The 26,478-nt window shown below is 35.9% G+C and overlaps 2 protein-coding genes and 2 long non-coding RNA genes across 9 annotated transcripts in view; 3 read left to right on the top strand and 1 right to left on the bottom strand.

Annotated features, from left to right (window-relative positions):
- LOC122821086 overlaps positions 1 to 8,581 on the bottom strand; it is a 13,182-nt gene extending 4,601 nt beyond the window's left edge. Inside the window, exon 1 of the long non-coding RNA XR_006368891.1 lies at positions 8,328 to 8,581. This is a non-coding gene — a long non-coding RNA (uncharacterized LOC122821086). The remainder of the gene's footprint in view (positions 1 to 8,327) is intronic.
- LOC122821066 lies at positions 6,644 to 26,478 on the top strand. Of its 3 annotated transcripts, none has more exons than XM_044098927.1 (4): positions 6,644 to 7,115; positions 7,231 to 7,391; positions 24,349 to 24,547; positions 25,614 to 26,478. In XM_044098927.1, exons 1-4 carry the CDS (start codon positions 7,025 to 7,027, stop codon positions 25,811 to 25,813), a joined length of 651 nt encoding a protein of 216 aa, XP_043954862.1. In that variant the 5' UTR covers positions 6,644 to 7,024; the 3' UTR covers positions 25,814 to 26,478. The 3 variants fall into 3 exon arrangements, with proteins under 3 accessions (XP_043954862.1, XP_043954863.1, XP_043954861.1); XM_044098926.1 differs by having other exon boundaries at positions 6,655 to 7,115; positions 7,228 to 7,391; XM_044098928.1 differs by lacking the exons at positions 24,349 to 24,547; positions 25,614 to 26,478 and adding an exon at positions 7,856 to 8,319 and having other exon boundaries at positions 6,651 to 7,115; positions 7,228 to 7,590.
- Positions 8,473 to 9,327, top strand: LOC122821094. Of its 2 annotated transcripts, none has more exons than XR_006368903.1 (2): positions 8,473 to 8,614; positions 8,773 to 9,327. It is a non-coding gene; the product is annotated as an uncharacterized LOC122821094 (long non-coding RNA). The 2 variants fall into 2 exon arrangements; XR_006368902.1 differs by having other exon boundaries at positions 8,477 to 8,614; positions 8,776 to 9,327.
- The window catches only part of LOC122821059, an 83,563-nt gene continuing 79,095 nt past the window's right edge, over positions 22,011 to 26,478 (top strand). For 2 of the 3 annotated variants that reach the window (XM_044098913.1, XM_044098906.1), the window contains exon 1: positions 22,011 to 22,090. The gene's annotated coding sequence lies outside the window, so the exon portion shown is untranslated. Of the gene's footprint in view, positions 22,091 to 23,744; positions 23,914 to 26,478 lie in introns of all 3 variants that reach the window. The other variant, XM_044098905.1, reaches the window with a different exon arrangement.

Here is a 26,478-nt window from a genome sequence, read left to right as displayed (position 1 = left end):
TCCAGAACATCTGGACCTCAGAGTCTCTGACAGACTTTGTCCCAGAATCTGGATGGATTCATTTTAACATTTAAACTCTGTTGGTTCATTTCAGTTTAAATAAATCCTCCCAGTTCCACCAGTTCAGTCTCTCTGTCTGAAACTGGGACGTCCTGAATGTGAAGAAAATAAATGTTTCACTTCCTGAAAGGATCTGGACAGTTTTCATCCTAGAAATACTGCAGACAGAACTACAGGTTCTGAGTTTTAGGATCTAAATAAAAGCCTTGATGTTGTTGTGAATTCAGACTGTTTATAATAAATGATGTGAAGATGATGATTATTTTATGATTTTATATCAACTGAATGTATTTTCTGAGCTCTGCACTGAATTTATTCAGAGAAACTCTCCAGATCTCAGTTTTTTATTGTTAAATTGTAGAAAATGAACCAGAGGCATGCTGGGAAATTTAGTGAAATATCTGAACTGATCTTGGGCTGCTGTGATTGGAAAAGAGAAGTGATGAACAGACACATTTACACTTCCCATTTGATTATTAGTAGTCAGGTCAAGCTGAGCTGAGTCAGCTCTTTATGTTCCCTAAACTTTGTTTACTCACATTTTGACACTGGATAAAAAACCACCCTGTGGTGAAAACATCAGATGAAATGTTTCATCTCCCAAAACTCATGATAAATGTTTCCTCTATTGGTTGAAGATTCACAAGCCTTTAATATAAAATCAAAAGTTAGATAAAATTGTTTCTTATTTATTTTTTTACTTTCAGCATAAAATAGAAATACCAAAGTATTAACTGGTTATAATGTCAGAGAGAGAAATTCATCACATATATGGATTATTTAACTCTGGTTGTCACTGATAATACATATAGATCTATAGATCCACTAACTGTGTGAACAATCTACTTTTTATGTTAATCAACATAAAAGTGAATTATTTATTTTAATTGGAGAAATGAGAGAAAACTGTATTTTTCTGTTACAAACAGATGAAATAAATATTTTTTGGTCACCAAACATGAAACATGGAGGATCTGAATGAACTGATTCAGTTCAATGAATCAGAAAAACTTTAATTTCTCTGAGAATCAACAGATCAACTGATCTCTGTTAGAGGAAGAAAACTGTTAAATAAAACAACAACTAGAGCAAACATCTAGTTTATAGCAGCTGATCTACACTGTTAGACTTTTTATTGTAATTTTACAGTAACTTACTGGCAACAGTGTTGCCAGTAAGTTGCCAGCAAGGTACTGTAATTACCATTCTACAGTACCTTACTGGCAACAGTGTTGCCAGTAAGGTACTGTAATCACCATTCTACAGTAACTTACTGGCGACTTACTGGCAACACTGTTGCCAGTAAGTTACTGTAATTGACATTCTACAGTAACTTACTGGCAACTTACTGGCAACAGTGTTGCCTGTAAGTTACTGTAATTACCATTCTACAGTACCTTTACTGTCATGATATTTCACAGTTAATTTTTACTGTGAGTGTGCTTTGCAGTTATAACTGCTTTACTGTAAATGTAGTTTATAGCATAAAACTGTAAATGTATTTTATAGTAAAGCTGGTCTACTGTAAACTTGTTTCACAACATAATGTCAGTTTTACTGTAAATTAAAGTTTACATTTTTTAATACAAGAATATTTTACCATAAACCGAAAAGTTTCACAAAAGAAATTTTAGTCCAAGTACTGTGAATAAAAACAGGTATTTATTTTCAGCAGATTTGTTGAAATAAAATCCCTTTATATATTCGCAATGTCATAAAGAACAATGTCACAATACAATATAATGTGCTATAAAACAACAAAACCATAGAACACACTACAGGTCATGTCAATATTTTTATGGCACATGTATGTAGCAACATGAACATGTGTGCATCAAGTACCAGCCATAAACTATTAAAGACTGACTTTTAAAAAATATATAGAATATACTTCATTTAAAAAACCAGCAGAGGCTGCATTGTCAGAAAGCAGTTAACAGAAGCTTAAATGTGCTCTGTTACACAATACATCACAGTAACAGTGCAAGTGTGATAATGTACTATATGGTAGACATTCATATCAATAAATATTGTTATATCAGATGCATTTCCTACATCAGAAGAACTTTTATTCCATTTGTCAAACAAAATCAGTGGGATCCATCTTGTGGAAGCTGAACTGTAAAGAATAAGACAGACGATGTGGGAGGTCATGAGATGGTCAGGAAGTTATCTACATTTTCAAATCGACAGGAAGGCTGACAAATTAAGCTGAAGTGACAATGTCCAAATGCATAAAATCATTGGCATAAAGCAGCATTAAGTTGATAATTTCTTTTAAAAAAAAATCAATTACACTGAAGTGATAATAGAAGCTGCATAAAGAATGAGCAGGACTGGCTTCACTTCAGGTTTTTGGATTGTTTATGGCAAAAGCAGTCAGTCAGTCTTCACTAATTCAAACGATTGCGTACTGTATTGAGACCCTGCAAATGTCCCCAAGGAGACGATGAAATACAACATGTCATAACAATCTTTTTAGTCATTTTGTTGGTGCTGACGGATTACTGCAAAGGTGTGCCTAATAAACTGAAAACTGCATAGTATAAAAAAACACCTCACTTAAACAACTACACACTTATACATTTCTGTGATTTAGTAAGAGATGCAGCGACATCCACTTTTTACCACGGACACAGAAAAGATGCAGGTTACTCTAAAGGGCTATTGTGTAGGAATCACATGCCATTTATAAATAATCATTAAAATCATATTAAAAAGCCTAAAGTAAAGTCAGAACATGCAAGATAGGAGGAAAAGACAATAAAATGATAAACATTTGGTAAAATGCTTACCTAGCTGGAAGTCCTCCATTCAAATTCAGCGAGTCATTTGAGGAAGGTGGTGATCCGGGAGTTGACACTGACTACTTTCCTCTTGACTTCCCGTCTTGCGGCTTGTACTGACTTTGGCTGTGCATTTGGTACCAACATCTGGATTGATCCTCACAAAAAATCTTTTAACAGAAATAAAATATATTAATTGTATTTTTTAAAATGAAGACATACAATACAGCAATCAGCTATGGTTCTTCGTCATCAGTCAAACTGTCATTAAATTTAATTCATAAATGGTTTGGTGTAGAGTACTTACCGTTGTATCATCTCCAGCAGGTGGATGCTGACTCCTGATACTCCAGATTGAAGTCATAATATGACCTAAAAAAGACAGCAAGGACGCTGGCAAAGTCATGTAGTTGCTCAGGTTTGAAAAATACCTTCTCCTCCATACTGACCATCCACCGGGTTGCAGACATCAAGCTATTTCCTAAAATAGACAAACCCTTGTCAGGCTAATGCTAGTGAGTAAAAGTACAGACTACCATAACTATTACATACATTGCTACAAAAAATTATAGTGATAGAAAATATTCCTCTTACCAAGCATGATTACCCTTGGTGTAGTAGGTACGGTCATTTCCATCTCAACAGACATCTTGGTGGAAGATACCTTTGAAACATAAAAGGAAAACTCTTAAATATGAATTACTGGTAGTAATTTATATTTAAAGGGCCAGTTCACCCAGATTACAACAGCTTTTTGAGAACCTCACCCCGGAGACTAGACTAGACTTTACCCCTACATCCTGCTACCACTCAGAAACAGCGGATGTGAATGACAGTTTGTGAGGCTAAACGGATTTTTTAAAGCATTACATTCCACAAATACAGTATCTGAATGGCTAAGTACAATATGGGTTAACAAAATGTTTGTAATTTGGGTGAATTGATCCCTTTAACAAATTAATTGAACAATTCTGATTTAAGATGTGTGTTTTAAGTTAAGAGTCGATATAAAATTACATCAACCAAGATGAAGATTGAGTCCTCTTTTTCTTTGAAATGTTTTCTTTTTCTCTGACGGAAGTAGGACATTGCTCTATTCCACAACGAAACCGATAATTAGCTGTGTGTTGATGTTTCTTCACATGAGTACAAAATTCTCTAAATTCTGAAGTACAAATGCTGCAGAATTTACACCTGTACATAGTTGCACCTGTTAGTACTGACTTAACTTTAAATTTGCAAGAGCATGGTTTAAACAGGTGAACAGTCCTTATATGGAACCAGGCTTGGAAATTAACTTTTTGTCCACCTGCCACTGTGGCTGAACCAACTCAAAAATAACAGAAACCACTTGAATGTTTTCCACCTTTGTCCTCATTTACAGACTCTTATACACTATGTTGGAGATGTAATGATACTTTAGCAGGCTAACTAGCTGTAGCAAGCTCAAAGTTATAGATTAGGTTAGCTGCTCCTCTAAATTTCCAGATTATTTTGTGGCTTCAAATATGTTTGAAGAGCTGTCTTTTTACCTGTTGTCTTGTCTTTTCAAGAGTTGAAGCTATGTTAGCACTCAGCAGGACAAAACTGCACAGCCACTTGGAGGGAAAAAGCTTGGGAGTTAAAAAGTCATCTGACAAAAGAAAAAAAGAACAACGTTAGAATTCATCCTTGTTGACCTAGCTAATCTGCACTCTTAACATTTGCAAGGTCATGGTTTAAACAAATGAACAGTTATTAGATGTATTTTTTAAAAAAAGGGGGCGGGGGGATCAATTATCAGTTAACGTTGTATTGTTCGACAAAGGATGTAACAACAATGCTAACAGACACTCAGCACTGAGCTTATCTCAACCCAAAGCTAGTCGCTCGAGGAAGATTTAGCGGCAAAAGCCAAGCTAAAACCTTCGGTAAAATTAGCACCTTAGCTAACGTTAATTCCGAACCAGCTCAAAAAATAACACCATCATATTTTTCTATCTTTCACCTCATGCTAAGTGATAGCATTATAGCATGATGCTATAAATTACGTTAGCTCCATCTAAAATATACATTGGCTTCAAACAGTTTTCTAAGTGTTTTTTTTTTACCTGTCTTGCGAAGAGCTGAAGCAGTGTGAGCCCACAGCGACAGAGCTGCACTTGCACTTGGACGGAAAAAGCTTCGGAGTTTAAAACAAACGTCATCAGAAAAACGTTGGAAGCGAAGCCACCCTTGATGACGTAGCCAGATAAACTGCATAATGTTAGCTAGGATGTGAAAAAAACAAAAGTACATGCTCTCTTTCTGCCTTAAAATATGTTAACCACTAAAGGAGTAAAAATACAGAAACAGGGAACCACGATGAAACATCTATGATGACCGTTGGAAATCAAATAGAATTCTTACATGGCCAGCGCAAAGACATTATTAGTACAGTACCACTACTGTAATGTGTAAACAGTAAATTACAACTTCAAAACATACAGTAAGTTACTGTAATGCTATGTACTATACCCATAATGCAATGCAAATTACAGTAACTAATTGTAAATATGTTTTATGTTAGTTTACTGGGCATTTTGCGGTATTTAGCTGTAAAAAATACAGTAAAGGCTAACAGTGCAAGATATTATAAATACAGTACCACTACTGCAATGTGTAAACAGTAAATTACTGCAACTTCAAAACATACAGTAAGTTACTGTAATACTATGTCCTTTACCCATAATGCAATGCAAATTACAGTAACTAATTGTAAAGATGTTTTATGTTAGTTTTACTGGGCATTTTGCGGTATTTAGCTGTAGAAAATACAGCAAAGGCTAACAGTGAAGTTATAAGAAACAGGAACAAGGTCATGGTGAGGGGAGTGCATTAAAACCGCAGAGCAGAACATGTTTCATGTTTTTATCCATGAAAATGAGAAACAACATCAGGAAGTGAAACTGTTCTGAAATCGGTTGGGTTTTCTGTCATGTTCCTCGTATTCATTCCTTCTCATGACAACATGAATCACACAACATGAAAACGGCTCTACAAACTCTGAGAAACAGTGAAAACAATCCAACCAGAAAAGTAAGTTTATATTAGTTTGGTTGTTTAGACTTCAGTTCAGTCAATAGTTATATTGATATTTTTGTAAATTTGCCTGTTAACTAAGACAATAACATAAGTAATAAATGTTAATGTATCTGAGATCAGGTCAATAAATCAGTGGAATCAAAATGATTTTAATCTACAGCAAATTATTTTCATTCCTGTTTCATTATTGAATTGTAAAATGTTCAAGTGCTGGACCAATAAATAAAAAATATATTTATATTTAGTCTAATTTCATTGATTTAATCCAGAGATCTCTGAATTATGAAGAAGTTTATATTTAAAATTTCAACAGATCAAATAAATTTGTTTTATTTGATCAAATGTGTGTTTTAAATCTGTTTGAGGTTCTTTTGTTTAAAGAAAGTTTCAGAAAAACAAATCTATGTCTGGTTGTTGAAAACTAAAGATCTAAACAACTTTTCTTTCTAAATTAAACTAAAGTCAAACTTGGTGTTTGTTCTTTATGCAGATTAAATACATTTTCTTTCTTAATCCAGATGATTATTCTACTGTTGTGTTAGAAAAAAATAATCTTAATCCATCAACCGTTTAATGTGAAAGTCGTGTCATTCTGTCAGAATAAAAACCTTAAACCTTTTTTTCCTCCACAGGATTCAAATTTCAGTCACATCTTAAAGGTAAATCAGCTGATTTTCTGTCTCCTTTAGCTTTTAAAAGTATAAACACTAAGAGTTCACACAAATATGATCAATACTTTATCTCAGTAAAGTTTGAATTATGAATTTAAGATGCTTGTCAATCATAAATTGTCAGAAATGCAGGTTAAATGTAAATACTGGGGAGGAGCTGTAGTTCTTCTAGTTCTCCAGCAGGTGGAGACATTTCTCTGCTTCACTTTGTTTTTCTTTTTCTCATCAGCAGGAAATGTTGGTGACAAACAGCTGATATCCTGACTGAACTAATTCAGTAAATTAGAGATTAAACAGACGAGTTACCAGAACAGTTTGATGCAGATTATTTATTCTCATGTGAAACTCAGTGAGAGTTTATTTGATTTAACATGTGGGATTATTTTAGATTGCAAGAAGGAAATCCATAATTCACTGCTGTGAGTCCAGTTGTTCCTTGTATTGATGTTCTGCTGCCTCTCCTCCTCTTCCTCTCTCAGGATGAAGATGATCTCCAGCATCCTGCTGCTCCTCATCCTCAGCTCATGTCTCTGTGGTCAGTCTCCATCTTGTCTTTGTGACAGAAAGCTCTCTAGATGGAGCTGAAAGACTCCCATGTTCCAGTTCTCAGTGTGTCTGCTCCTCTCTTTCCCTCTCTGTCTCCTCAGCAGCAACATTTGTAGTGAATGTGACACAGAGCAGCTATCAGGCAGAGGAGAACCACAGCATCACTCTGGAGTGGACCTTCACCACCAAGACTCAGGGATCCTGGAAGAATCTGTTCATCTACTGTGAAGCGAACACTGATCATGGAGTCTTTGTTCTCTATCAGGTCCATGAAGGAGTTGAGATTCCAGAATCTCAGGATGAACAGTTTTCAGGACGAGTCCAGAGTGACAAAGACGTCCTCAGAGAAGGACGAATCAGACTCCATGTGTCCAGACTGAGGACTGAAGACTCTGGTCTGTATCTGTGTGACGTGATGACAGATTATGGATTCAACTCTGGAAGATGTCGACTCAAAGTCTCTGGTGAGTTTGAGTTTCAAAAAAACTTTTAGGTTTTTCTGTTAATCAGCTAAGAATTTGTTGCTCTTGTGTCGTTTAGCTCAAAAATATTTTCCTCTTTTAATTTCTATTAACATGTTTTTTATGTTTATTGTGTTTTCATGTCATTTTTTCTGTTGGTTTCTCTAAAACTCAAAGCCAAAGTCAATATAAAGGAAACACCAGTTTCTCTGACCAGACGTCTCTCATGAGGCACAAATTCAGTTTTTATCTTCTGGTTTTTTTGCAGCTTCTTCTGGAATTTCCCATCCTCATAAAGAAGATTCAGCGTCAGACAGTCGAGGACGGGTCGGTCTTTATGTTTCACTGGGACTGACTGTAACAGCAGCAATCATAGTTTTACTGATCAAACATCAAACATGGATCCAGAACTCTTTAGTGAATCGGCTGATGATTAACTTTAATTCAGTTGTTTAACTCTGAAGCTTCAGGAAGCAGCTGATCCTTACCAAAAAATCCCATGAAAATCCCATGGGATTTTCATGGGATTTACATACATATATATATTATACATATATATAATATATATAATATTTATTATATATTATGTTGCTATAAGTCTGGGACTTATAGCAACAGCTCTGATATAATATATATATGTAAATCCCATGAAAATCCCATGTGGATCACATGTGGATCACATGTGGATCACAGAGCAGCTATCAGGCAGAGGTGTGGTGAAGGTCCACTCTGGAGTGGACCTTCACCACCAAGACTCAGGGATCCTACAGGGAACTGTTCATCTACTGCAGCTTGTTGGCTCCTCATAAAGAACTAGTTCTCTATCAGGTCCATAATGGATTTGAGCTTCCAGAATCTCAGGATGAACAGTTTTCAGGACGAGTCCAGAGTGACAAAGACGTCCTCAGAGAAGGACGAATCAGACTCCATGTGTCCAGACTGAGGACTGAAGACTCTGGTCTGTATCTGTGTGATGTGAAAACTGAAGATGGATCCAACTCTGCAGTCTGTCGACTCAACGTTACTGGTGAGAAGAAATCATCAGAATGTAAAAAAAACATTTTTACAAACTTTAATAAATTCTGATTCCTGTATTGATGAACCAACATCTTCATCTTCTACATGAATCCTCCTGGATCTCAGTTTTCATCAAATATTAATAAATATTTCTGATTTCTCTCCCAGCAGCTGCTGATCAGATCCAAACTGAGAGACCAACTTGGACTCCAGAACCAGAAGAACTAGGAAGGATCATCTTCATCATCATCACTCTGGGACTTATAGCAACACCTCTGATGTTTCTTCTTTCTTATTTTTTAGTGAAATGTTTTCTACCAGTAGATGTTTATTTTAGTAATTATAAAAAGACAAGAGAGAGTTCAGTCGCTTCATCGTTAGAAACACTTTGATCAGAATGAGAGGAATGTAGATTTGTAGCATCAACACAACAAACTCATTTATTTGGTCGATTATTTTCAGCAGCTGAAAGATTTTAAAACTGAAACTCGACATAAATGAGCCTTAATAAACATAATTTAAGCTAAGATTGTTATTTATTTTTTAAGTTCAGTGTTTCAGGTTTTATCTGATTTTCTTCCTTCTGTTCATCAACCAGCAGCATAGAGATGTTCTGGTTCTGACCCGTCCAGGTGCAGCTGGTTCTGAACGCAGGGAGAAAGGTGGACAGAGCTGGATTAATGTCTTAATTTCTTCTGCAGAAAAATAAATGCTCCAAACCTTTTGAGCTTTCTCACTGGATTGTAGAGAAACTTTACTTTTGGACTCTGCCTGCTTTTGTTCTGTCATCTGAATTTTCTCAATATCTGAATCAACACTACAGTGATTTCTGCCATCATCAATATTAGTCTTAATTACAATGAGTCAGTTTGTTTTATTGACCTGTTCATCATATTGCAACAAAAACGAAAAGTAAACCCACATTACTTTAGTTCACATCAAATAGCCATTAAATCAAATTATTTATAGAAAATGATGAAGAGGAGCTGCAGCTCCAAAACCAGCAGAAATGATCATTTTAATATCTGGAGATCGATCAGTTAATCAATGATTTTACTGGGAAATGCTGCTGCTTTGTAAAGTTTCTGTTAATAAACATGTTCAAATTATTAATTTATTTTCAATATAAAAGAAATTAAGTGTGAATCTTTACAAGTCAGCCTTGATTATCATCAGCCCATATCATGACATCACCACCTGTTTCAAGAATTAAACTGTTGAAATTAATTTATTTCTTTTTCTATAAATTTCTAATAAACAAAAAAAATCTGAGCAAATATCTAAGTAAAAATTTACTTCTTAATCTTCTAACCTTTTTGTAAAACTGATATCAGAAACTAAAATATTTTCTTCTGAGATTTATGTAGAACTTTATCTTTAAAACTCCACAAGTTCACACAGACAGATGTTTGAATCAGTTTATTGATTTACAGACATTAAAGTTACAGAAATCTTTTCAATTTGGGAATGTTTCTTTCAATTTGTCATATAGATCAGATGTGGTTTGTGTGTTTGGAAAAATATGAATATAATGATGAGTTTAGACACGTCCTTTGTTTTATCCTGAAAGTTTTCTTCTAGTAAATGAACTGGAACATGAGAGTAATTTACAGAAAGAAAAAATGTTTCATTCAACATGAGAGCAAAGCTGCTGGTTTGATGCTCAGACTGTCTCTCACATCAGTGGTCAATAAAGTTTAATGAGAGAATCTGGAGAATTAAAGTCGTTGGATTGAACCACTAACACAGATTATACAGAATAATGAAACCATTCAGGTCAAAATTTGATCCTAACAAATATTTTTTTTTATGTTTTATCAGCCAGAAATGATAATTTGACATTTTTATGAAGCCAGTTGTGTATCAAGCCAGCAGGTCGTCATCATGTTGAAAATCAGTTTAAAGATTTAAAGATGATTTAGAAACATTCATCATCTCAAGTTAATTCAGCATTTTTATCTGTTCTGCTGCTTTGAGCTGAAACTGAACATCATGGCAGCTGAGTCGTCGTTTCAGTGACTTGAAACAGCATCATCTATAATTATTGTCTCAATACGACAGATAATAACATGCAAAGAAACTATAACATCTGCAGGTCAGTTCTTCAAACTGATGCTGAAATAACAAAATATCTTATTTACAGCTGTGTGTTTCCAGTTATGTTCATTTTCCAGTTTCTGACCACCAGGGGGCAGCAGTCTTCTTTACTCAAATGATCAGCACTTAATGCATCTTTGCATTCCTGGCATTTTGAGTTTTCTTCTACAAAACACCATTTCCCACAATGCACTTCTCCTCTACGATCATTCTAACAGCTTAAAGCCTATCAGACGTGATCTAGTTTTCTGTCTCCGGCCAAAGAGACTTTGAATCGTTCAGCGGCTCTGCCTCAAACCACTGAACTGAAGGATGAGCCGTACATGTTCCGCCATGTTTCCTGCTTCACAGTCATGGAAACTGGTTAATTTCTTTTCCTCCATGGAGGTAGCTCATTCAAGGATTCAGTTTGTTGCTTATTGACACTTTGTTGAGTGACGTCTCTCAAAATCAGACTAATCACCTCATAGTTAAACATCAGCAACAACCGACCCCATTCAGTGCATTGCAGTTTTGTAAACAAGCTTATTTTTGGCTAAAATAATCCTCCAGTCTACAGCTGAGCCATCGAGGTAGCTAGTTCAGGGATTCGGCGTCTGGCTCAAGGACACCATCCCCTGTGTCATGACCGGAAATCGTCGCACCAACCTTTTAGTTAAAGGAAGAACTACGGTCGGCCATGTTCATGCGCTACTTCTATGAGGTAGAAACTGTTTTCTCAGTTTAACATTTCCCACCCATGATTCCACTGATAGCAGTCCTCCTGTTAGCAGAAGTGCAAGTAATGAACCAAAACATCTCCAGAACAAGTTCTGTTCATTCTCCAGAACTAATTTCTCAGTTTCTGGAAACCAGAAAACACACAGCTGCCTGAGCTTCAAGTCCAAATGGACTGAAGACGGTACAATGTTTGGGGAGGTCATAAGGTCATGAGGTCATAAGGTCTCCTCCAACAGAAGACTCATAAAAAAAAATAAAAATATTGGGAATGATTCTAATTGTGAGGTGAATTGTCTTACTAGGAAGTTTAAACCTGGAGATGAATGAGCTCAATCTGAATCCTGAACCAGCATACGCCATTTTTAATTACGTTTCTTGTTTAATGGAAACACCACAACAACAAAATTGTGTTTTTTAGAATATCAAAGTTTTGTGCACATTTGTACACTGTAAAATGTAAAAGTAAAGTGTACTCAAAAAGAAAAGTGACCTGAACTCATTCCAGCTTACTCTGTTGACTATACTAACTTAAACTTAGCAAAGACAACTTTCTACTGAGGCAAGTAATCAAACTCATCAGCAGCAAGTAACCCGAACTTGGAGTTATGAGTGAGCAAAACGCATCTGCATAACCAGCAAAAAACTCGGCATCATTCGGCAGCTCTCGTTGAACGCACATGCGCATTGGACACTGACGAGTGACGACGTGTTTGAAAGAAACGCCAAACTGTCAACAATACGGCGGTTGCTGCAGCTACGTTTGGTCACGGTAAGTCCCACTGTTTTTTAGCAAACTTATATTCGTTATCTCGGCCATATAATTCATCCGTAAGTCCAGGTTTTGAGGTTAACTTTATGTGTAATGATTTAGCGATGCCTGGGACTAACGTTAGTCGAAAATATCATGTTTATGTAGTGGCAACAAGATGGAGCGCCAGAGCAAAAAAGCTCTCCGGGGCGCAAAACAAAAAAAGGAAAAGGGATAAGGATAAAGATGTTGGCGGGTTAAAAAAGCCGCTGTACTGTTATAGAAGGCTTATGATGAGTAGACTGCCATAGGTGGGACAGCTGTAAACTGTAGGAGAAGCAGCCGTGATGAAGAAGTGTAGGGTCACCAGATTTGGGTTTCTGAAAAGGAGGACACTTCTTTTTTTGTTGGCGGGGGGGTAGAATCGGCGGACACACATGCGCCAACGGGGGGTTGGGGGGTAGAACCTGCGGTAGCACAAGAAATCGGTAGCACATGTGTGTACATGTGCTGCCGATTTCTTTGCCATACAAAGAAACCTGAAATGGAGTAGTGGAACGGAGTGGCAATGTAATCACAATGCACTGTAAGCTATGTAATGTGTTTTGAGGCAGTTGACCAAAATCCCGGACGATTTTTAAATTCCCCCCGGACATTTTTTTAGGTCTGAAAAGTAGGACATGTCCGGGAAAAAGAGGACGTCTGGTCACCCTAAAGAAGTGTTATGTTGATATGTAATTGTGGTGTTTATTGTTGTTAGGACTGCGAAGACCCAGACGTCTCTCACACCCCCATTGGGATCCTGACCATCATTCCTGAGGACAGGCTGGCCTCCACTGACTCACTGCACCTCCAGTCTTCAAGTACTGCCATCATTTTGGAAGGAAGTCTTGTCATGAATGATCTTGGGAATCTTCCACATGCCATGTGCTTGCTCTTTGGACTTATTTATTCTCTGAATTTGGAGTACCCTCAACAACTGAAATACACCTTTGACTTCATCAAAGGGTGCTTTTGTCACTTGGACATAAATCCCTAAAACCAAAAATACAATCACTCAAAAATCTTCTGATGCAATGAGTGAATGTGATGTGACATTATGGATCAACATTGATACTTTTACCCTTATTGGAAAAGTGATTTTTATTTCTTGTTTGATTCTTTTTTTGTTGGAGAGAGCAGCATTGCACTTGCAGACTACTAAATGGTTTTATGTTAATGAGGAGAAACATTACTTCACTTCACTACTTCACTATTTATCAATGTTATGAAAAATGTTGGGCTCTAGTATTGAGAATTGAGTTTTTGTTTCACACCAGTCAACAAAGACATTTAAGCAGGGATTCTCAAAGTTTTAAAGACTGAGGGCCATTTGAAGGATTCAATATTGGTTTGAAGGCTACCCTAGAAAAAAAGTCGTGTAATTTTTTTTCCTAAAAAAGTCTATGGAAAACTTTGATTCCAGGTTAGTGTGTATTTAACCACACTTGAGAACCTTGTATTTAAGGTAAACTTGTTTAATTATTAAACTTTTTTTTTCCATTCAAACTGTTGTCTGTTGGCTCTTCGTTCCAATAACTTAACACTTTTGGTTCATCTTACTTGAACATATCAAGGCAATCGGTTTCCTGATATTTTGCAAGTAATGTGAACTCTTAAACGTGTAAGCATAACTTATTTTTATGAGTACTGCTTAATTGACATAACTCACAATTTGAAGTAGTCATAATTGACATTTTATAGTCAACTTTACTAATGATTTTGAGTTAACGGCACTCAAGTTTACTGCCATTGCATGAGTTGTCTGAATTAATATTTTACAGTTAACCCAATTAATGATTTTGAGTTAACGGTACTCAGGTTTACTGCCTTTATCTGAGTGGTCTAAACATAGTTATTTTTAGCTACTTTACTTGAAGATTTTGAGGCAATCGGTTTCCTAACTTTTTTTAAGTAAAGTGAACTTATTACTTTTTACAGTGTAGCTAATTTTATTTTTTCAGTTTTCTCTCCTCTGCTGATCTTTTGACCACAGCTGGATTTCCATTGACCCTAAAAATTGTGCAAAAACGTTTGGATTATTAATATATCTGAATATAAGTCTTTACATTTGACTCATCCATGTTTTTTAATGACTTATCGCATGAAGAAACTTATTCACTTGTGATTTTAATTGCATTTCTTATTTAATGGAAACACTGCAACATCAAAATTTTGTTTTTTATTTTATCTTTCTTTACATTTGTGAAATATCAAAGTCAGTTTTGGAAACATTTGTAATGAAAACGCAACTTTTCAGACCAGAAATTAAAGATTAAACCAGTTTTATCAGTAAAAGCTCACCTCTGACTACCATCTCCCAGTCTCTAAGGTCTCTTCTTCCGTCAGTGACGACGTACCACTGATACCGACCCGCGTCGCTGAACCTCACTTCAGTCAGGAGACATCGGATCCGTCCATTCCTGACCAGCTGGGGGTCACAGTGCAGTCGACCTTTGAACTCATCATCTGTGTATGGCTCAGGCTGAACTCTGCTGTTGAACACATAAATCTTCCTTAGCAGCTTCATGCTCATCAGATCAAAGTAGAACCAGTCAGACGGCGTGGCGTTCGGGTCCGGATGGATCCATGTCAGTGTGGCGTTCGAGTGCTCCTCTGCCTCGTAAACGTCCAGAGTTTCATTCAAGGTGGGCAGAGATTTTCCTGCAGGAGTCAGAAAGAGACAGAAAGAAGAAATCACAACACAAATCCTCAGAAACATTTTGAGGAAGTAGTTCTGTTAATCTGATGCATCATCACACCTCCTCCACCGTGCCTCACACTGGGAGAGGTTGGGCTGCTGAGGATTTTTACTTCCTTTAGGAAGCAAATAGATAATTGAAACTTCATATAAAAAAATTTATTTTTGTCTCTTGAGTTGTTACTCTGCTATTTCAAGAAGATAAAAATCTGGAATTGCAAGTTAAGTTTATTACACGATGCATTCTGATTGGCTGTTGACGAGTTAGTTTAAAAAGGACGTGTTTTATATAATTTAAGTTAAAATAGCTTTTTATTTCTTTATTCATTAAAGTTGTTTTTATTTGCTAGAGTATCCAGAAGTTTTACTCAAAAGCAGCAACAGTTCATAATAATATTACTAAATTAAAAACTACAGTGCAGTAAAACTAGTAAAAGTTTTTTTTTTGTCTAAAAAGTGGAATTATTTATTTTAAGATTAAATCAACCAGAGGAAGTTTAAGTTTCTGACTGCAGCAGGATGAGCAGCAGTGATGTGTCCAGTTTCTGTCCCCAGTGGACAGCTGTCCTGCATGTTTACCTGGGTTTGGGTTCATCTTAAAAATAAAACTTAATATCCAGGATTTGATGTTTCAGATGCTGACGGACGATTTAAAACATTTTCTCATGAAGCTTCAGATCAGAGTTTATTTCACGGCTCAGATGAAAAGTTCTGATAAAAAAACTGAAAGGAAATAGATCCAGTGATATCAGATCTGCTATCTTAGAGTGTAAATATTCCTTCATGCTCTGAGTTAAAGTTCAGTTTAAAACATTCAGTCATATTTTCAGGTAAAATCAGATTCTCACCCACACTGTAAAATGTAATAAGTTCACTTTACTTAAAAAAAGTTAGGAAACCGATTGCCTCAAAATCTTCAAGTAAAGTAGCTAATTCATTTTAAGGTGTTATTGCTAAAAATAACTATGTTTAGACCACTCAGATAAAGGCAGTAAACCTGAGTGCCGTTAACTCAAAATCATTAGTAAAGTTGACTATAAAATGTCAATTATGACTACTTCAAATTGTGAGTTATGTCAATTAAGCAGTACTCATAAAAATAAGTTATACTTACACGTTTAAGCGTTCACATTACTTGCAAAATATCAGGAAACCAATTGCCTTGATATGTTCAAGTAAGATGAACCAAAAGTGTTAAGTTATTGGAACGAAGAGCCAACAGACAACAGTTTGAATGGAAAAAAATGTTTAATAATTAAACAAGTTTACCTTAAATACAAGGTTCTCAAGTGTGGTTACATACACACTAACCTGGAAACAAAGTTTTCCATAGACTTTTTAGGGAAAAATGACACGACTTTTTTCTAGGGTAGCCTTCAATCTAATATTGAATCCTTCAAATGGCCCTCAGTCTTTAAAACTTTGAGAATCCCTGCTTAAATGTCTTTGTTGACTGGTGTGAAACAAAAACTCAATTCTCAATACTAGAGCCTAACATTTATCATAACATTGATAAAGTAAATAATGAAGTAGTGAAGTGAAGTAATGTTTCTCCTCATTAACATAAAACCATTTAGTAGTCTACAAGTGCAATGATGCTCTCTCCAACAAAAAAAGAATCAAACAAGAAATAAAAATCACTTTTCCAATAAGGGTAAAAGTATCAATGTTGATCCATAATGTCACATCACATTCACTCATTGCATCAGAAGATTTTGGAGTGATTGTATTTTTGGTTTTAGGGATTTATGTCCAAGTGAGAGAAGCACCCTTTGGATGAAGTCAAAGGTGTACTTCAGTTGTTGAGGGTACTCCAAATTCAGAGTATAAATAAGTCCAAAGAGCAAGCACATGGCATGTGGAAGATTCCCAAGATCATTCATGACAAGACTTCCTTCCAAAATGATGGCAGTACTTGAAGACTGGAGGTGCAGTGAGTCAGTGGAGGCCTGCCTGTCCTCAGGAATGATGGTCAGGATCCCAATGGGGGTGTGAGACACGTCTGGGTCTTCGCAGTCCTAAAAACAATAAACACCACAATTACATATCAACATAACACTTCTTTAGGGTGACCAGACGTCCTGTTTTTCCTGGACATGTCCTACTTTTCAGACCTAAAAAAATGTTCGGGGGGAATTTAAAAATCGTCCGGGATTTTGGTCAACTGCCTCAAAACACATTACATAGCTTACAGTGCATTGTGATTACATTGCCACTCCGTTCCACTACTCCATTCCAGGTTTCTTTGTATGGCAAAGAAATCGGTAGCACATGTACACACATGTGCTACCGATTTCTTGTGCTACCGCTGGTTCTACCCCCCCACCCGCTGTCTCCCCCATCACCACCCCCCGTTGGCGCATGTGTGTCCGCCGCTGGCACAATGCCAGAGAAAGACATTTCTTTCTTTCTCAAACAGACAATGTTGTTTGTCCAGGAATCAGTCGCTGATGTTTATCAGTTCATAGTTATGTGTTGCTAACCCTATTGAAGCATTTGTTCAGTCATATTGTTCATGGTTTATGTAATCCACATCTTATTTATGATATTTTGCCACAAGGAGAGTCAGCAACAAAAGGTCACTGCTGAGGAAGTTGGTTGTTCACTGAACTCTGTATTAAAGCATATTGTTAATGAGCTTCCATTACACTTAGTGCCACAGGTTGATCTCCTCCATGTCACGGTGCATTGATGCAGTAATTCAAGCAAGAGGAAGTTCAGCCAATTACTGTAGGCATAGTGATATGTTTTTATGTTAATTACAAAAATAAATACTTAGGACTCTAAGATATTATGTCTGCTTTTAAGTGATGTTAGCAGCAGAAAGCATGTCAAGTTAGGGAGCAGATGGCCTGGACATAAGAATTGACTCCTAGGAGGAAAGTACATCAAAGACTAAGGGTCAAAGTTTTATGACCTAGAGGGACACGAGAACTGAAGTTTGTGAACCACAGGGGGTCGGGAGATGAGCCAGAGAATCTCGGGAACTGGAAATGCAGGACGACACCATTGTTTAAGAAGATACTTGTGACTGACTGTGTTGTCAGCTGTATTTTCTGTTTGCCTTCTATGCAAATGATTTGTAACTTAAACCACACCTCAATGTAATAAATATGCAATTTCAAAGGAGCACTTTAGATGTAAAATATTTAACTGTCTCCCTGTGTTCTTATTTTTGTCCAGAAAAAATGTTGGGTAGTAGACCTAACACATAGAAATGTAAAAACTTTACAGAAGCCGACATTTGTGCTCAAAATATATATTTTTGGTCCAATTACATTTTCTCATTTCCGCAGATCCTGAATTATGGGGTTTATTTGCCTGAAAGTCATAGTTATAAACCTTTCCAAAAATAAAAGCTCTAATTATTTTACTATGTAGCAAATCTCTCTAAAATTTAAGTTTACTTTCTGAGATTACTGGCAAGAAATATTGAATTTTTATTAAATGTTCTAGTTTTTCAGTTTGTTAAATCAATATTGAATAAATTATGGATGAATTGATTCATGCTAAAGTTTGTTGGTTTAGTAATAAGCAGATTGAGTTGATATTTATGTTTCTAGATCTTCATACAGTAAATCATGAATCAATCAATGAGTAATAAATGATGCAAAATTATTATTCTACCAAAACATTCTGTAAATAAAATGTTGAATTTATATGACTGTTTAGTTTTTCATGATTAAATTATTTATTAGTAAAATATAAATCTGCAAAGCTGCTGAACCAGAACAGAGCTGAGCTGTTATTATTATTTTCTTCACAGGTTGTTTTATTTCCTGCAACCTGAGTAACTCAACAAGAAGATTTTAAACAAACACCTGCAGAACAAAATAGATCTATCAAGATCAAACTGTTTAGTCTGAAGAGAAACTGAATGAAAGAATAATTTACTTCTGTAACAAGAGAGAAACCACTGATGAACTGTTTGACTTTTTAACACCATGAATGAGGAAAATCTGATGAACATGAGAAATGAAAATATTTTAGAGATTAAATGTTCATGAAGACAGAACTGCAGAACTGAATCTTGCATGCAAACTTTATGTCACATAATTAATATTAGGCATTAGAATTGTGAAATTTAGTTTGCAGACTAAAAGTCACAAACTGTTTCAGTGAGGAAGAGTTACTGTAGGAAATAGTTTTCCAGCGTCTGAATAAAGATGATGTCATTTTGTTATGATGTTTCCCAACCTGCTCTGTAAACCACATTCCTGTGTTTTAGTTCTGCTGATTAAAATGATTTCAGTTGAACCAAAGTGTGTTATTACTGGTAATCACCTAAAGCCTGCAGGCAAAAACATTTGAGTCACACAGTGAAAGGATGAAACATTAAAACTGAGTCGTAACTTCAGAACCAGTAGTTGTGATTGAACAGAAGAAAATGAGGGAAATTATTTGAAATCATTACAAACCTTTAATAGAGTCTGTAATATTCAAAGATGTTATTTTCCTAAAGCTTGTTTATAAAAAGAAACTGAAGGTTGAAATAAGATCAGTGTTTTTCACCAGCAGAGAGAAAGAATAGAACTGGTTTCTCTGATGGGTGAAGATCATGGTGGAAATTATGATGAGAAAGTTTATAGTATCTTAATTTATTTTATCTATTTAATTACCCTTTGGGACTAATAAAGTATTTTTGAATTTATATTTGAATCTTATTTTAATCTGAATCTCATTGAGGTGATTTTGTTGACTGGAAAGGTAATTCAGTTCAAAACTTTAATAAAACATAAAAAACAACAACAGGCCTTTTAACCAGTTAGCTATAAAAACACAAACTCTTGGATTTTCCAAGAGGATCATTTCAACTTCCTGTCTGCCTGAAAACACAGATCAGTCTAAATAAAGCTCAGAAACAGAATATCTGCAATAAAATGTTTTAATCCTGTTAGTTTCTGACCTTAAAGCAACATTTTAATCCTCCATCTCAGCACTGTTTCATTTTCATACTAATGTAACAATCTGTAGGAAACTAACATTAAATAGAAGGGGAATATTTAGGATCTGCTCTTTTGTTTTTAAATCAATCACTTGGATGATGTGACGATTTTGAGGAGAGAAAAACATCAGAATCTGAAGCAAAACAAACCTTAAAGTTCAGCTTTTATTTATAACTGAAGGAGGAAGCAGGCTCTGTTCAAAAATGAATTATTACAAACTGCAGGGAGCGACTGTAATTGTTACAGAGAAACTCTTTGCAGTCCAGGGAAACAACCAGTTTGTCTCCTGACTTTGACCTGGAAGCAAAATCAGGAGACTTTATCTTTTCTCTGAATGTTTTCATTTAGAGAAAAAATACTTCAGTTTGATTCAGTGAAGGTGTAGAAAACATTTGTCATGTTACAAGAAGCCTGTAATTTGGCCTGTCACAGTGATAAATTAAAACAAACTTAAGGGTGAGCAAATTAACTAATTCTCAAAATGTGTTTTAATTAAATATTGAGTAAATTCAGGATGAGCTGATCTAAGGTTTGTTGATTAAAGTTTCTTTACTAATAAGCTGAGTTGTGAAGTTTATGAATAAATCAATGAAATATAATTGTTTATTTTTATCTGTTTTTGTCTCATTGTTAAACAAAGAATCCAGGATTTTCTTAATTTTTTTTATCTGCCTCCTTTGTTTGTTACAGATGTATGAAGCTGTCTGACTTTTAGTTGTTTTATTTAGAAATATATTATTTTATAACTCTTGAGGTAATCTTATAGATTTATAACTCTGCTATAGTGATGGAAAGTTTGACTCTTTTCAGAGAGACGGATCTTATTCGGTTCTTTCTAAAGACAGTTTCCAAATATAAATATTTTCTATATTATAATTCTTCTGCTGTGTCCATCTTGATCTTTATCTTAATGTCAGTCTGGAGGATTTGACCAACTTCAGCTGTTAAACTGTGTTTCTGAACACAGGTTTGTGTTGAAAGTGTTTGAAACCAAGTGTCATATTTCTATTCTGGTTTCTCTCAGGTCCCTCTGGAGCAGAACCTGCCTGGTTCACCTTCCCAGATCTCTGTCTCGTTTAGTTTGGGTCCCACTGCTGTGACCTGAGTAGTTCAACCTGGAGAAAGAATAAGAGGAGGGAGAAGGTTTGTTTTGTTGGTTTAGACAAAACTGTGAGCCAGCAATGTTGGATCCCAGTTAACACAACAACATGAATAGTTTTGTCTCACAAACTTGTCTGTCAACATAACTTCAGATTGGGGAGGTTTTTGTTTTTGTTTCAGCTTGAATAATCACATCGTCACTATGAAAGAGAAAGAGAACATTTCTCTATTTAAAAATAAAATAGAAGATCAGATGAATGTGTTATTGATTGATGTAGCAGCTTTTGCATGGATTTCTGTAATTCTCTTTAATATGTGTTCATTTTACTCAGTTTTATTTTGTCTTATTAAATATTCTCTATAATTGGCTACAGCATTATTTTGTTTTCTATCATTATTAACATTTTATGTTTTATTTCCATCAGTTAAATTTTTCATGACTAATGGAAGATTTTTCATTTTTATTTCAGTCTTTTGTGTTTCACTGCATGAAGTTTTCATGCATTAATAATCCATCATCTTTTATTCTCCCTTATTTCAATGATTTCTGTTTGTTATTAATTTGAATCTTCTAAACCTGTTGGCACCATTAACTGGTTATTTTTCACATTATTAGACTGAAGGGTTCTGAGTTATTTCTGTTTATTTTCTGACATCTGAGCTTTAATCATGTTCACCTTCAGTGGTTCATATTAAAGTTCAGAGATTAATTAATGTGGAAAATTTAGTGGCTGAAAATGTGTTTAGAAATTGTGTTAAAATAATGAATTGTGGAAAAACATCAACAAAGATAAAAAATAGTTCAAGGAATTGGATTTAACATGAAAAGCTGGAATGTGTGGGTGTGTGAAGGACGAGGATGTTTTGTTAACCAGAGAGAGAAAAAGAAACAAGTAGAGGAATCTAGCCTGACAGGTAAGGTTAGAAAATGAAAGTATTCTATTGTGATCTCCAGCCACTAGAGACGAAACTATAAAAACCCAGTGAGTCTTTTGAGACATAGGGAGTGGCCTATAGGGGTGTTTATAAAACCCAGTGAGCGCTTTGTGCCACTCAGAGACTCCTCCAGTGAAAAGCAAAGAGCACAACTGGAAATATCTTCACACTCCACAGGTTTCATCCAGCAGGTTACAGGTCAGTTTGTCTCTTCTAGTTTATTGTTGGTCAGTTTTTATTCTGACTCTTTTAAGATGAACTCTGTTAAAATATTTAAGACTTGATAATCATTAGTGTTGTTGACAAACTAGAACTTGTTAAAATGATTTATTTTAATGGCTCCCAATACAATTTATAGCTTATTTAAATTATAACTTGTTCAGATGCTTTATTTTAAAATCTTTTTTAGTTTTGTCCTGGGTGACTGAGAACAAACAAATAGATGGAAATTAATATCTGGGGAGAATCATAACTTAAAACACTTAAAGCACCAGGGTTTATATAGAAAAATATCCAGATTTTATTTTGTGGTTTCAAAGGCTCCACATTGAAAACAGTGAGAAATAAAAGCATAAAGTTTTAAAGTCTCTCCACTGGCTCCCTGTAGCTCAAAGAATAGACTTTAAAATACTGTTGTTAGTTTATAAATCACTGAATGGTTTAGCACCACAATACATTAAAGATTTGCTGCTGTTGTATCAACCTTCCAGAACTCTCAGGTCTTCTGGTTCTGGTTCTGGTTCTGCTCTGCATCCCCAGAACCAGAACCAAATGAGGAGAAGCGGCATTTAGCATCTATGCACCAAAAATCTGGAACAAACTTCCAGAAAACTGTAAAACAGCTGAAACACTGACTTCCTTTAAATCTCAACTAAAAACCCACTTGTTTAGAGTTTTATTCGAAACGTAATCAATTGCAAATTTATTGATGGAATCTGACTTGATGTTGTGTTTTGATAATTGATTCTATGTTGCATTGTGTTTTTGTGTTTGATTTGATGTAAAGCACTTTGAAATGCCTTGCTGCTGAAATGTGCTATACAAATAAAGTTTGATTGATTGATTGATTGATAACTTTGTAAATTTCTATCTGTTCTCTCTTCTGATCTCGGCTCCAACACTCTGAGCTGCGTTCACTTGCTCCGCCCCTTTCTCCTGGTTCAAACTCTTATAATTAACTAAAAGTTAAATATGAATGAGATTTTTACCACCTTTGACAAAAAGCTTAAGTCTATGAAAGCAACGTAGCAGTTTAGTTAATGAGGCAGTTTATCATGATTCAGCCAAAGTAATAAAATAACAAACTGCAGTCTGATATTTATTGTTAATGTGTTTCTTCCTATTGAGCAGTGAAAGTAAATTAAAAGTATTACATGCATTTTGCTTTTAGTTTTTACTAACTGGAGGGTTTCTTGTTTGTGCTGCAAAGCTAACAGCTAACAGCTAACAGCTAAAAGCTAACAGCTAACAGCTAACAGCTAAAAGCTAACAACTAAAAGCTAACAGCTAGTTCCTTACTTCAGTGGCTGTGCCAGGTTGTGCTGTTCAGCTGCTGTTGCTTCTCTCACACTTTGGACTTTATTATTGTTCTAATAATGGTAGGGGGTCCAAAAAATGTATTCTTATTTTTTTGTTAGATGGATGCCAGATTTATTTCTTTGTTTATTTTGCCTTTTTACATTGATCTTGTTTAATTGCAAATGTTTCTCCAATGAATTTTTTTGGGAGGACAATTCTAGACTTTTCCAAGATTGGGGTGTACGGACCCCCCTGACCCACCCAGGATTTACGCCTATGGTTGTAGTAGTATTTTTTTTTTTTGTTAATCTTTTCTCTCTGTTTTGTCTTTCAGTTTTAAACTCAACTTTTCTTCCACGTTGATGAGAAACAACAGAAAGTTTATGAACCAGCAGATCAAACATCTGTCCTGATGATCTTCATCACTTCACTGATGTTTATTCATCCTGATTATTACAAGCCTGATGTTTTTGATCCTGGCTGTATAGTTTTATCACCACAAGGTGGCAGTATTGATCTGTTTCTAAATAAAGTTAATTCTGTAGCAGGAGTCCAGTTGTTCCTTGTATTGATGTTCTGCTGCCTCTCCTCCTCTTCCTCTCTCAGGATGAAGATGATCTCCAGCATCCTGCTGCTCCTCATCCTCAGCTCATGTCTCTGTGGTCAGTCTCCATCTTGTCTTTGTGACAGAAAGCTCTCTAGATGGAGCTGAAAGACTCCCATGTTCCAGTTCTCAGTGTGTCTGCTCCTCTCTTTCCCTCTCTGTCTCCTCAGCAGCAACATTTGTAGTGAATGTGACACAGAGCAGCTATCAGGCAGAGGAGAACCACAGCATCACTCTGGAGTGGACCTTCACCACCAGACCCGACTCCTCTCTGTCCTCCATGTTTATCCTCTGTGAATTTCTAGCTCCCCCTAGAGGATTGGTTCTGTATCAGGTCCATGAAGGAGTTGAGATTCCAGAATCTCAGGATGAACAGTTTTCAGGACGAGTCCAGAGTGACAAAGACGTCCTCAGAGAAGGACGAATCAGACTCCATGTGTCCAGACTGAGGACTGAAGACTCTGGTCTGTATCTGTGTGACGTGAAAACTGAAGATGGATTCAACTCTGGAAGATGTGGACTCAACGTTACTGGTGAGTTTTGCTGCATCCTATGAGGCTGAAACATATTGATGCTGGTCAGATTAAATTGGGTAGAGCTATATTTTGATAAATTGCAACATGTTTTCAAAACTTTTTAGTGTCATTCCAATATTTTTCATTTATTTTTTATCCTCATTTTTATCATTTTTAACTTTTCGATGCACAGGTCCAAAAAGAAAAGATACACATTTTTGAAACAAACAAAAGACAAAACAAGTACAAAAAAAGCTACAAAATTTTTAGATTCCTGTCAATGGCATGAACACAAAATGTAGACCAAAAGAAGTGTAGGTAAGAGCACAAGCTTATTACCTTAACCTATTCATAAAGCCTCATTAAAATCAAAGCAACATAATATTTTCTGTATAGTTTTTCTAAAATATATCTCCATTGAATTCCAGCTAAGTCTGTAGACAAACTCATAGAAGAAAACATAATTAAACCATACTGTATTTGTTCAGCAAATGATTTTCATACATGTTTTTGTTTAATGAAAAACAAAATTTGAACTCTTTACAACAATTTTTCCATACCTGATTTCTTCTAACTAAAGTAAAATTGTTTTTGATATTCATGTGGACATGACGAATCCTGACAGCCCACAGAGTCTGCTAAAGAGGGGTCACACTCTTAGGTCTTCCTAATAAGATCTCTTCAGGGGTTCTGGACAGGAGAATCCCTCTGATTCAGGAAGAGGAGTGTTGTTTTCATCCTGCTTGTAGAACACTGGACAAGCTCTATGTCCTCAGCAGGGTCCAGTCTACATGTGCTTTGTGGACTACAAGGCCTTGGAGAAGGAATTCGACTGTGTACGCTTGGGAGTCATGTAGGAAAACTCCAGAAGAACTGATCCTGTTGAGGTTTAACATGTCTGAGAAAAAAAATGTCTCAATGAAGTTGCTTTAGAAGTTTAAGATCAGTGTCTGAGGTTTTATGACACTTTACTCTTCTTTTCACACAAAATTCAGAGTGGATTGAACCAAAACAAGATGAAATATATTTAAAACAACTGTTTCTTTGAAAGATGAAAAAGAATTAACAACTTCTGTCTTTCCAGCAACCGCTGATGTCTCTCCAACCCAGAGAACAACCTTGGATGCAGAAGCAGAAGGTCGAGGAAGGATCGGCCTCCATGTCTCTCTGCGACTGACAGCAGCAGCAGCAGCAGCTCTGATGGTCAAACTCATCTGTAATTACTGTTTTACAAAAATATTAGAATATTCCCAATTTTATTTCAGCCGTTTATCAGAACCCTGAATGTTAATTTGGCTAGTGGACAGATGGCTTCATGTTGAACTCATGTTGAGGTTTTGGTTTGACTACAGGGTGTCCAGGTGTTGCTGCTAAACAAACCCAGATCAATATTCCTCTCCCACTGAGCTTTACAGGTGGTTTTGGTGAATTGAAGACTAAAAATCTGGTTCTGCGTTCAGATGCAGATGTGAAAACCAATAATGTGCTACTGATCCGTTAGGGAGAAGAGTCTTTCTACTGGTTACCATAACAACAATCCATATTGGTTCAACCTTTTCCTCACTGTTCTGTCATGACCTTTAACCTTTATCAAGCTACCTCAGGCCTGGAGAGCAGCTAATGAAGCTCTTTGGTTTGGTGTAATTTCTCTGAACAAAGAAGATGGAGTGAAGCAAATACCATTTATCATGTAAATTCTGTTTTATATACAGGGAAAATAGAAACTCCAGTCCTCGAGGGCCGCAGTCCTGCAACTTTTAGATGTGCCTCTGCTGCACCACCTGAATAGGATAATTATGGCTCTGGAGAACTGATCTACACAAGGAGGAAGTAATTAAGCCGTTTCATTCCAGTGTTTTGTACCTGTGGCACATTTAAAAACTGCAGGGCAGCGACTGGAAGACTGGAGTTTGACACCTGTCGTGTATTTAGATAAAATTAGAACAAGA

This window comes from Gambusia affinis, linkage group LG18 (genome assembly GCF_019740435.1).
Source record: "Gambusia affinis linkage group LG18, SWU_Gaff_1.0, whole genome shotgun sequence".
NCBI classification, from domain to species: domain Eukaryota; kingdom Metazoa; phylum Chordata; class Actinopteri; order Cyprinodontiformes; family Poeciliidae; genus Gambusia; species Gambusia affinis.
The sequence above is the reverse complement of the archived record's forward strand: the minus strand, read 5'-3'. Positions and strand labels throughout refer to the sequence as shown.